The sequence below is a fragment of the Botryllus schlosseri genome, chromosome 3, assembly GCF_051294905.1.
Source record: "Botryllus schlosseri isolate E-star chromosome 3, Bs_hap1, whole genome shotgun sequence".
Classification (NCBI taxonomy): Eukaryota; Metazoa; Chordata; class Ascidiacea; order Stolidobranchia; family Styelidae; genus Botryllus; species Botryllus schlosseri.
Window position 1 is genome coordinate 28879980 of NC_137238.1, and position 12962 is coordinate 28892941.

General features: G+C 42.1%; 1 protein-coding gene across 1 annotated transcript; it reads right to left on the bottom strand.

The window, feature by feature from the left end:
• Window positions 1-10212: 10212 nt before the first annotated feature.
• Window positions 10213-12578, bottom strand: LOC145435070 (uncharacterized). The gene has a single exon (XM_080312354.1). The coding sequence runs from the start codon at window positions 11146-11148 to the stop codon at window positions 10546-10548; it is 603 nt and encodes a 200-aa protein (XP_080168480.1). The 5' UTR covers window positions 11149-12578; the 3' UTR covers window positions 10213-10545.
• Between the last annotated feature and the right edge of the window lie 384 nt (window positions 12579-12962).

Here is a 12962-nt window from a genome sequence, read left to right on the forward strand (position 1 = left end):
AGTATAACCAACCTGCAGAGCAAATGACTTTACATCCATGGTCTTTCCATTCGTCTGTTGAGATGCAATCTTTGAAAGATCTTGCACATTTCCTTCAGGGGGCCAAAAACACAAGCTGTTGTTGCATGCCAGCTAATTTTGTGGAGCTACCTCGTTGGTGCCATCATCAAACTGCACACAGTAAAACATCACTAATGATAGGAATAGTGGCGAATACTTTATTCTTTCCTGTAAATTAAAATTCACGTTGATACAAGTGAGCAGACAGATATCGGATCGATCAAGCATTGTGGTTATAATATTACGATTGTTCTGAAGCAATGATCGGTACTTCACGGACAATTACAGACACACACAGTAGATAGATTGAGCATATCGCACGTCTCTTGGCAGATTCATGCATTAACAATTACACTACCGGTACCAAATGATGTCGCAGTCATAACCATGACACGTCTAACCAAGTGTGGAAATAATTTCATCAATAGCCAATCCGGTCTTTTACTATTCTCAAGCACATAAATCGTCAACGATAACTTCATTCCTATTCCATTCGACCATTCCATCGTTATACCCTCGGAAATTCAATTCGCCAGTAGCGGTAAACAACATCCGAAGACTGCATGACATCACAATTACTCCACGCTCAAGTGCTCACAAACCTGTCAAAGCCAGACGGCACGGTAAAGTCACGTGATGACCATGCGCGGTTTGATTGGTTAATAACGCTACCACCAATCTCTTTGGCCGACGATGGGAAATAGAACAATCGATCTTTTGAATTCGAGAGCGATCAGTTTTTGTACATCAGAGGTGCCGCCTCGCTATAGTGAGAAAACGGCTGGGATCTCTTCTCCCCTTCACTATCTTCGCCTAGTTCGGCATTAAATATACACAATTTTGTTGACTGGGAGCCTACATTCGAGAAACGGCGTATCGCAGCATATATGAAGAGTTCAGCCGGGACAGCGAAGTCATACCGTTGTTTGGCAACATTAGAATGTGGTGTGAGATGAAATATCATTCGACATAACATAAGTTATTTTTTAATCAATGTAGTTTTACAGTTGTCAAATGAAAATCCAAATTACTCTTTGGCATGCTGTAGCTGCAATTCAGTCTAGCTATCTAGCTGATCATACTGAGTATCTTCGACAAGGATATACCACGGGAACACGAAATAGTGAACGATGTCTTCGTCGGCTCAACCAATGACAGACGGAGGCCTACATCAACCTCAGTTATCCCTCCCCGGACCGACGAATTTCATTGTAGCGAGTAGTGTACAAACTCAAAATGAAAGCCCGCTAAATAAAAATGTGAATGCAATCCGTGTCATCGGAATTGTGGAGGTCGTGTTAGGATCCATTTCTATCATTCTTGGAATCGTCACGGTGACAATTGTATCCAATCACATCAACACAGACCCGCTCAGACTTTTTGATACCGGGCTAATGTCGCAAGGACTGTGGTGCGGCGTCATGATTCTCATCACTGGCGCGATGGGGATTGCACTGAAAAGGCACGCCACCCGATGTCTTCATAGCGCGAACATGATATTTAGCAGCATATGTTCTTTCATCGCGCTAGCAGCATTCATAATCTCAATCCTCAATGTATTTCTATTTTTATCCATATCACTCGCCGCAGTCTGGATTCACGCAACGCTGTTTGTCATCAATTTCGTGATACTGATTTTGACAATTGTACAAACGTGTTTTTGCTGTACAGGCGCATGCTTCCAGCGTACCTCTGAGGGCAGTCTGTCGATTGCGTATTTGCAACAGCACAATGCTAGCTTCGTGCAGAGCAACGTTGACCCCATTACCCAACTACGGGGAACATTGTCGTATGCTCGATTTGAGTATTTGAGTATGCTCGACAGAGTATTCTGACCGAAATTCAGGTACAACATATCAAGCACCAAATTTATCTTTTACTACTGATGAAAATGCGATAACGTGGTCTTCTCCGTATACTGTTTACGAAGAAAGAAATCAAACAGACTATTCTGACCGAAATTCAGGTACAACATATCAAGCACCAAACTTATCTTTTACTACTGGGGAAAATGCGATAACGCGGTCTTTTCCGCATACTGCTTACGTACAAATAAATGAAATAGAGTATTCTGACCGAAATTCAGGTACAGCATATCAACAGCTAGTGGGAAAACCATCATTTGCCTCGCTAGTTGGAGACAATAAGGATACGGTACTGAATGAAAACGGCGATTACGTAGAACCCGAGCGAATCGAATATGGACAAGTTACGGATGCAGAAAACACAGATTTCAATCAAGCTTCGGGGACTTCTCCATTCGACCACAAACAGTCAGAGAGTGCTGTGCCGAATACCGAAGCCGCATATTTGAGTCGGATTTGAGGACTGCACGGCGGCCCCCTATTTTAAATTCACGGGTCTTATTTGTGTAAATATAGCTAGTTGTGGTCTCTATAATTACTGTATTTTTATTTTGTGTACTGTTTGTAGAGTAGGACTAATAGGCTGCATACAACGAATTTCCATTCATGTGTCTTAAATTTCGTACGGTTACTGACATCGCTCAATTTCCAACCCATGTGACACGCAATGGACACAATGGACAATCCGATCCACAAGACCCAAGTCAATGTAATGAACAGATAGGAGGATGCCGAATGTCTAAACGATCAAGTGAGGTGTCTAGATATGACACCCACCTTGGCCTAAAGTCAGATGTAGCATAGTTCGGTGTTGATCTACCGGCTCTGTTTTATTTAACAGACGACTTCTAACTCTTAAACGTGCCCTTAATTCATTACACATGTCAACGCATATTTTAGGCAGACAAAGTAAGAGTGCTTTCGAGGGTTTTGGAGGGCACTGATTTCGAATATGGCCTTAGTTTTTCAGATTTCCTCCGGTTTTGGAGATGACCGACGGATCTATTTTAACGAAATCCTCATATTCTGGCTATATTCGGATTGATATAGGAGGATTTTTCCTCTCTTTTCAGGAAATTGAAAATGTCACCCAAGGACGCCTTTTTAGTGAAAACCACAGCAGTATCAGAGAAAGTGATTATTTCGGGAGTCAAGTCAAAGCGATAACCTTTTTTTTCGCAACACACCCAGGTTCCCAGTAAATATACCAAAATCAGCTGTTTTCAATTTCGGCAAACCAACTTTTATGAATTTTACAAAGTGTCCTACTTACGGAATTCCACCTTTCTATATACGGGCTGGATAAAAACTGCTCATTCGTATTATATGGTCCATAAATTCACAACGAACTGTTATTTGTACACACTGAAGACGGTTTAAAATCAAAATACGTCAACATCATTATATTATTGTGGTATTCCATTTATTGTGAAGACTTGTACGTAAACCGTAGTTACACTCAAATAACGTTGTATTCAATCAGTATCAAGTCATATAAAACACCTATTGTAAATTACTTTGTTCCTTTACTCTTGGCGCTTGTAAACAATTTAGGGCAGTCTGTTGAAAGGCTCCAGCACTGTCATCATACGTTCATCTTATCTGCCCGGATATTTTTCACTCACTCTAATCACAGAGATGATTAGGAAATTTATAAAGATGACTGGACAGGAAGTGAACTCATGCTGTTATGCTTATGTTGGCTCCAAGTTTTCCAAGTACTGTAATATTACAAGCACTCGTGTGCATTATTGAATTACAAGGTCCAACAGTATTTTAGATTCCTATGAATTAAATATAGTCGTCCGTCCAGCTTTTAGACCCAAGTCTATATAGGTATACCTGTTTTCAATTATTTTCAAAAATCATGAATTTGGACCTGTGTCACAAAAGTGTAGAATGCAAATCAGGTAAACAGTACTTTCCATGGTGCAAAATATTGCTTTCACATCCATTTCGATAGGCGGCGGAAAACAGTAAATATATATAATTTTATATGTAGATATATTCCAAGGGCGACGTGAGTTTTATTTTTCTCGTCTCACCCAAGAATGCAGACGTAAACTGATCCCCTACACCTATGTCTTATATCAATATATGGATTGCTGAATTTTCATCTCGATTTTCGCCCTGCATACGGTAGGGTTACCATGTTTTGTGGCTCAAATTCCGGGCACTCGTTAGCGCCCACTAACGGAATCCGGAAATATATAAGAGCACATTGCCTGTCAATATGACGTCACACTAGCAAAGCTTTGCCTATCGACCAGAGGTGGTCACGATCCCGTTCAGGAGTATGTGGTTGTGTGTTGTAAGTTGTAACCCTAACGAAGACAGAAACCACATTTCTCAGCCCCTCCCGCCCCAAGAAACAATGATATTGGACCCACAATTGGGTAATCGATGCAACATGTGGGGGGCTTGCTATATGCATCTGGTAGTTAAATTTCTTGAAGAAATTCTGTCAATAATATTGGCTCTTCCATATATTATTATATAGTTTTGATCCTTTATTCGCCCGCATGACCAGACTTAGCGGTAGAGCTGGTGGAGGAGGATGATGACTTCGAAAATGCAGAGAGCATAATTGTACATCGTGAAGTCATGTTCAAGTCACACCGATAAGAATATTCATCAGCCTGATGCCGGTGCGTACAACTGAGCTATTTCAACACCCCGTATCCGGTGGTATCCAACCTTTTGTGGTCGCGACCCGATTTCCAATTTGAAAATGTTCCCTGATACAGCTCAAAATTTGATAACCTTATTACTCACTCACTCACTCACTCACTCACTCACTCACTCACTCACTCACTCACTCACTCACTCACTCACTCACTCACTCACTCACTCACTCACTCACTCACTCACTCACTCACTCACTCACTCACTCACTCACTCACTCACTCACTCACAGACTTACTCACGGCCTCTTTTGGAAGCTGATTTCATTCAACATCTTCGCAAACTCCTGAATAAAGCCAAACGACAGTAGTTAGTATGATCGCTCGTGACCTGGCAGGGGTTCTTATGGGCCCGCTCGTGACTTGCCGCGAAAACTCGTGTTGGTGACCACACCCTTTTAGACCCCCTTCCGCTGGTGACTTGCCATTGTTTCTTATGGGATCTCTGGTGACCCCACCCTTTCAGGTATAGGGCTCGCTCATGACCTGCCGTGAAAACTCGTAGTGATGATGGTACCCTTTCAGACCCCCTATCGCTCGTGATGTGCCAATGGTTCTTATGGGATCTCTGGTGATGTGTCATTGTTTCTTACGCGGTCTCTGGTGATGTGCGATTAGTTCTTATGGGATCTATCGATAGTTCAGTATACTGTAGCACGAAACAGCTGCACAGGAAAAATTTCAGCGCGCAGGTCATTCGAAATATAGGGCGTGCGCGTAATCCTCACAACAAGCCGTGTTCGCAAAACGGATGTAGTTAGTGGATCGCACATATCAAAATACAGCCGCCAACATCTGGTTTTCAAAATCGCACAATGCACTGCGGATTAGTGAATTTCCTTTTAAGCGATGGCCATACCCGAAAGTACGATATGCGAGAGATGTCTATACCTAAAAGTACGATGTGTCAAAACGAGTTTTCAATACGATATGCGAGAGATACCTATACTTGAAAGTACGACATGCGAGCGCACCCATAAGAATACATGGCGCATCACCGCCGCAGCCTATAGCAAAAAAGGCGAGTCACGACCACGAGTTTTCACGGCGAATCACCACCGCAGCCTATACCCGAAAGTGCGAATCACGACCGCATCCATAAGACGCAATAGTCGCATGCCGCCCCGCCATAAGACATAAGAACCGCTTGCGACCCCCGCCATAAGAAATAAGAGCCGTCGCCATAAGAAATAAGTGCCGTCGCCATAAGAAATAAGTGCCGCTCGCCACCCCGGGTTTCGTGTTAGCATCAATAGCCGCTCGCCACCCCCGCCATAAGACGCAATAGCCGCATGCGACCGCACCCATAAGAACACATGGCGAATCGGGCTTTGTCTGTAACTCTACATGGAAAATCGAGACATAGGCCTACGACTGAAGAATACCCATTATTGACTTGTGAATCGGTATACGGAAATAAAGATGAATACGTCTCGATCGCCGCTACTTGTGTTTCTCGAGAGGAGAAGATGGTCAATTCTGGTGCCGGAAAGGAGTTGAAATTATACAGTTTTACATTAAAAGATGATACCGGAGAGGTGGTGTTGGATCAATGGAACAAAGCCTCGCTCGTATCCGGGAAGAAATATCAACTCACTCGTGTTAAAAACTGTGTCGGCAGCTTGAAAATCGATCCGTTAACTAGACTTGTTGAATTGAAAGAATAGTTTTCATATTTGTATACCACAATACAATATTTCATTTCGCGTAAAATGTATGACCTATGTGATTCGACAACTGGGTTAGCGCGGTGTTGTTCTACTGATCGAGGTGTGAAAATTGTGCTATCGCGATGAAGTTGCGACTGTGAACAGCAGACTATTCTGTAGGCGCGAAACAGCGAATAAGCCGAAAGTATTATTCAGCTAGCAATCAATAGCGAGGAAAGAGAACACGATCGGTCATTTGACACGACTAAACTACGACATCATATATCATAATTTACGATCAAACTATTTCGCACTGACTGGTCTAGTGTAATATTCGATAGTAGCACGCGGTTGGCCGTGAAACAATTCAACGCGCAGGTCATTCGGAATATAGGTCGCACTGCTTAATCCTCACAACAAGCCACGTTTCCGTTTGTGCGGCACGATATACACATTAACAAAGATTCATTCACATGACTATTTACTTGATACATATTCAACACCGGTCGAGAGATGTATATACCCGTAAGTACGAATCACCGCCACACCCATAAGAACACATGGCGAATCACCAACAAAACCTATACGCGAAAGCACGACATGCGAAAGTACGACGTGCGAGAGATGCCAATACCCGAAAGGACAATTCACGGCCGCACCCATAAGAACACATGGCGAATCACCACAGATCCCGTAAGAATACATGACAGGCACATCACCGACGCAGCCTATACCTGAAAGGGTGTCGTCACCAGAGATACCATAAGAAACAATGGCACATCACCAGAGATCCCATAAGAACCAATCGCACATCACCAGAGACCGCGTAAGAAACAATGACACATCACCAGAGATCCCATAAGAACCATTGGCACATCACGAGCGATAGGGGGTCTGAAAGGGTACCATCACCAACACGAGTTTTCACGGCACATCACCGACGAAGCCTATACCAGAAAGGGTGGGGTCACCAGAGATCCCATAAGAAACAATGGCAAGTCACCAGCGATAGGGGGTCTAAAAGGGTGTGGTCACCAACACGAGTTTCGCGGCAAGTCACGAGCGGGCCCATAAGAACCAATAGCCGTTCGCGACCGATCATACTAACTACTAACGACCCCCAGGTTTAGAACCACTATCTTTGAATAAAGCATTTAAACGGACTTAACCGAGTCTATAGGAGTATACCATTCTCCCATAATTGCGATTACAATTAGACTTATTTCATTAAATGAAGTTATTTTTATTTACTTTTGATTCCAGTTTTAGCGAGGGCGGTAATAGTCCCCATATTAAAATCAATATCTGAGATAAATAATCGTGCGCAGCGCGAAGAAAAACTTCAAGTAGCATAAATATGCGCAGAAATATTGCACGAAAAAATTACGAGGCTATTACTTCGAGCCATCAAAATTCCGCTTATTTAGGCATATTTTGGAATTTCTTCCAGGACGCAGTTTGAACACTGGAATTCAGGAAATGTCCTGGAAATTTCGGACATATAGCAACCGTACACTATGGTTGAACTTGGTGAATGCGCCTTTTACCCACCCATATACTTGTGGTAGACATCTCGTAGATTCGATCGTATATTTGAAACGTTTCCATATAGGATTAGGGTTGGGACTTCGGGATAAAATTTAAAATCCCGGGATCGGGATTTCACGGGATTTTCGCTTCTCAATGCCGGGATTACAAAAGTAGTAAAATACACATACAAGCTACACCAACAACATTTATTCCGTGTAATAATGACGCAAAAACATGCAACCACCAAGAGATCGTATAAACCAGGGTTCTCAAACTCAAATTTGCTCGCGGGCCAATTTCGTAGTTTATGATGACGCGGCGGGACGCAGCACCAAATACGGGTATGATATGTATTTGCAAGTAGGCCTTATTTCACGGACCTTGCAGACTGGCATTCCATACACATTGTGAAAATGTGATTGACTATTGTAATGTTCACTTTTGCTACGAAAAAGTAATATTTTTAAATATTTTCCTAAAAATATTGTTGTGTTTGGCATAATTTAGCGAAGTAATGAGTTATAGAGAATTAGACACCATGCGAGACGACAAATAAATCATGTCATCGTGAAAGCTGTCGCGTTATAATTTCGCAGCTAGCGAACATTTCACATGTGATTGCGATTCAGGTTTTGGGAGTGGTTTTAGAGTGAATTTTAAGTTCTCAAATCCGAAATAAGATATTTTCCAATTAAATATTTTCGAATACTTGAAAATTTAAAATGCCCTCACGGGCCGCGTGTTTCAGACCACTGTTTGAGACAATCAGTCGAGTTTGTGGCACTACTTTATTACCAAAATGGGAGATATCGCGCTCCGTAAGCCTTGGTAGATGATGTTTACAAATCCCGGGATTTCATTGGTTCAAATCCCGGGATCCCGGGTCCCAACGCTACATAGGATGCGAACTTAAAAGGAATCTTAATCAATGCGCTTGAATGCAAATGTTACGGATAATGTCTGATTTATTTAAAATCGTCGATTATGCTCAGTAAACTGTTTAACTGCGGTACATTCGATACAGATCGGCTTGAAGCATGAACGCGTGTATTGGCTATACGGCAGGGGTGGGCAAACTACGGCCCGCGAGCTGCATGCGTCCCGCAACACCGTTCTGTGCGGCCCACGAAAGTAGTTCTCGAACTGGGGAGAATGTCCCCCCCTTGAGGGCGTGATAGCATCTGATGGGGGGGGGGGGGTGAAGCTGAGATCAAATGAAAAAGACTTTCGCGATTTATATCCAGTTCATAATTATTGCTCTGTATTTAGTCTGAATTTCATACTTAAAAATCTCTCATCCCCAGTCGTAACCTTCCATGCCATCAAACTACCCGTTAGGTTTGCTAGCCTCCTGGTTTCGTTTTGTGATATTACGATAAGGGGAACGCGAGATCATTCGCCATCATAAGAGGGCGTGTCTTAAAAAGTTTGAGAACCACTGTTCTAAGGTAAATACTTCCTATATTATTTTCTATGTTTAATGTCTGGCGCGACAGCCCGATATCAAAACCCACGCAGTTTGAAAGGTTTCAACTGCTAAACATCACAGAAATCCAAAACGAGATTGACTTAATTGGGATCACGAGTGTGATTTCAGATTGACCACTCCAGTTTTAATTATGTCAGGGATGTGCTTATAAAATCGATTCGAGCGTGTCTTAGGTAGATTTGTTCTCTGTGTGCGTAGAATTCGGCTATTTATATTTTATCTACACACACACACACACACACACACAGCGGAGGAGTGTTTGAATTGAAGCTAACATGTTTATGATGCTGTCAGCATTGTGTGTCCTGGAACTGAACCAAAAGTGGAATTAGCAAATCTATGAACAGATCGCTGCTAACAGATGTAAGTTTCAATCCTGTTCTAAGAATTGGGACCACCGACTTTCATCTCTATAGTTTTGACAAATTGGTTATTGAGGTCGACCAGCCTATGAAATCTCGCCACTGTTTCTGACGCATGTACGACATCATCAAAGCAATGCTGGTTTTGTTTTAAATAAGCATCTTCATGTCCTCACTATAAAATCAAACACCAATATTGCGTTTTGGTCTATAATCCCAATTTTATATAGTGCGGCCCGCGAATGGATTCAGATGTTGACTGCGGCCCGCGAGCTCAAAAGTTTGGACACCCCTGGTATACGGATTGCATCCGGTGATCACAGCACGTCATAATGTGAAACTTTTTCTTGACACCGAAAACTCATTGATAAATACACGTATCCATGTAACGGCATTAAATCACGCTTATACATTTGTGATGAATAGTGATTTACATCTAAAAATAACAGCACTGCATTGGCGCATTGAACTTCTATACCAGTGTTATCGATGCACTTCTAGAATTCTATAGAGTTACTGATATCTCTGTCCGTACGTTTGTTTATATTTTGAAAATAACCAATCCAACAGAAAGACGTATTGTTCAGTTTATTACCATCATTCAAAACACCACGAGAATTCGATGAAATGGACTGATAATAAGCAGTCGTAACGGGCTCGATTCGTCTTTCAATCAAGCAGCCACCTGGTGGTAGAACATGTGAATATATACAAAGAATGAAAAGTAACAGATGATGAAAAACCAAAAGCGATAAAAATAGAGCGGTATGTCTGCACGGGAGAAATAAATATAGCAGAGTGTGGCCTGGTTGTCATTATTGAAGCGCATTAAAGCATTAGAGCAGACTATCAGAAGCACTGAAGAATTATTGAAAACTGTGTTATCATATGCCGGGATCTATTATATCACACTTGTTTAGGTGCCTGCTGTACGTAGTCCATATTTTGCTGTGTTGAATACGCCATCGGCAGCGTAGCTCCCGGGGTACTTGTGTAGCACGCACCGGTGCAACAAAAGCACGCGTGCACAATAGAAAGAATAAACAACACAAAATTTATCGCAGCCAGTGCGCCATGTATCCCGGCTAAGGTCGTGTTTAACAAACCTAACGAAACCACGACCATAAAACAGGATATGACGAATGCCGAGAAGGTGGCGAGAGCGCAAATGATACTGAATATCATGTTAAAGATGTGAAGACATTTAGTCGGACGACAATGCACTGCAATTCCCAAACTGCCAGTTAAAACGACTAGAAACCCACACCATAGTCCTTGTGTGCCTATTGCAACTGAAATCGATGTAATTGGGTTCTGTGTACCAGAGGTAAAAACCACATTAAGGCTGTTGGATTGGTTCGATGCCATTGCCACCGCAACAATCCCAAGGATAAGGCAAATGGATCCTAACACAATCTCCGTGATTCCTATCCCGCGCAATACCAATGTCTTCTGACGCAGCGGGCTTCCATCATCTTGTACGGGGTGTGCTGACGTGGGTTGTTGCATAACGGTCGTTGCTAGTTGCGATGAAGATCTGTGTTATTCCCTTGTATGCTTTTGGCGCTCGAGGACCGCGCAATCGGCTGGGTTGCAATTAACAAGCTACTAAGTTAAGAATAAGCTGTCAATATAATCAAGTTTTATAGTACAGTGTATAGCCTTTGCGGTGGAAAGAGTTGACGACGACTCTAACAATTTATAGGTCGGGCATGACTTATGGTATTACACGGTATATTAAAACATTATATTTCAATTCAATTTCACTTCAAATTCAAAGCGTAGGGTGAAAATGAGAGAAACAGCCGCTTTGGTACATATTTTCACTCCCAAAACTATACCAATGATTGAAAAGGAGTCAAATCGACCAATTCTCATACACATATTTCCCAGGGTTGTAGTGGGTTCAGTTTTCGTGTCTACCTTAAGAAAGGACCAGCGATATATCTTGATAAGAATTCGTCTATTTGAATCTATTCGGGTGTGATTGAAAACCTGGGTATCAGAAAGTAATTGCGTCCGTTTTGCCACGCTACGCTATGTGGAAATCTGGTAAATCCATCTATTTTCACCCATTTAGTTACAGTGTGCATGTTTCACTTAACCTGCAGAGCATGCGTGGTATTGTAGGAAATCACGCCATGCTCCAGGGACCTTGAGATACCATACGCACATGTTAAAAATCATTTATATTTACTCTGTCGTCTGTCCGTCTAATCATATCACTCCAACGATGCGCAATCCTAACTGAGTTAGCTGTGTCCAACAAAAACGTAAAAGAATCACATTGCAAATGATAGCACATGGAATTCAGGCACTTTGGGCAGATTCAGAGTCATATTGGTACGTACTTGGCTATAAATTCCTGACGCTAAATCAGAGGTCTCAAACTAAAATGTGCTCGCGGGCCAATTTCGTACTTTTTGGTGGCGCCGCGGGTCGCAGCACCAATAATAGGGGAATTCAATGTATTTCCAAGTAGGCCTTATTTGACGGAGCCTTGCAGACTGACGGTTCACACTCATCGTGAAAATGTGTTTTACTATCGTGAATTCATGCCTGGCACGAGAACAAATCACATTTTTTAATATTTGAATTAAATTTTTGCCGTACTTGGCATAGTTTGTCAGAACAATTATAGTTGTTGACAGACACCATGCGAAAGTACACATAAAAGCGGTCGCATTATAATTCGCAGCTAGCGGACATTTGAAGTGCCACAATTATAGGTAGAATTTAGGAATTTTACAAAGATTGATATGATATCATAGCGTTGGAGGAGTACTGCCTTATCCGGGTTTCGGGTATGGGCCTACTGCTAATAACTAGACTGTATTGATTATGTCATTGCCAAAGTCAGATAAAATCAACGGTAGATTTACCTTCGAATATTGGAACAGATCAATAACAACTTGAACATAATGAATACTGTGCCATAGCAATAGAAATTAGCCATCGCCGAATAATCCATTGGTGTTACAGCTGCGAAGCGTAGGCTACGACTAATTAATAATCGCCACATTTAATTGGCGATAATAACATAGGCCTACATAAAGATACCCAAGATGACACCAAGGATGTATAGCCAATCATACATCAAACGGCAACATAACGCCCATGGCGGTTCGCATATTGATCTGCTTAGATATACAAATAAGCAGGGTTACCATATTTTGGAAATCTTAAAAGAGGACACTTTTGCAGAATTTTCTAACTTGCAAAACCGCAGGAGAATTCTCAACAAATGGTAAATTTTACCCACTCTGTGGTCGGTTGACTAAAAAAAATAGTCATCTGTCTCGCTCGGTGCCCAAAACACAGGT

Excerpts from the sequence above, each read along its gene's own strand:
- LOC145435070 (XM_080312354.1), bottom strand. The coding sequence starts at position 11,148 with ATGCAACAACCCACGTCAGCACACCCCGTACAAGATGATGGAAGCCCG.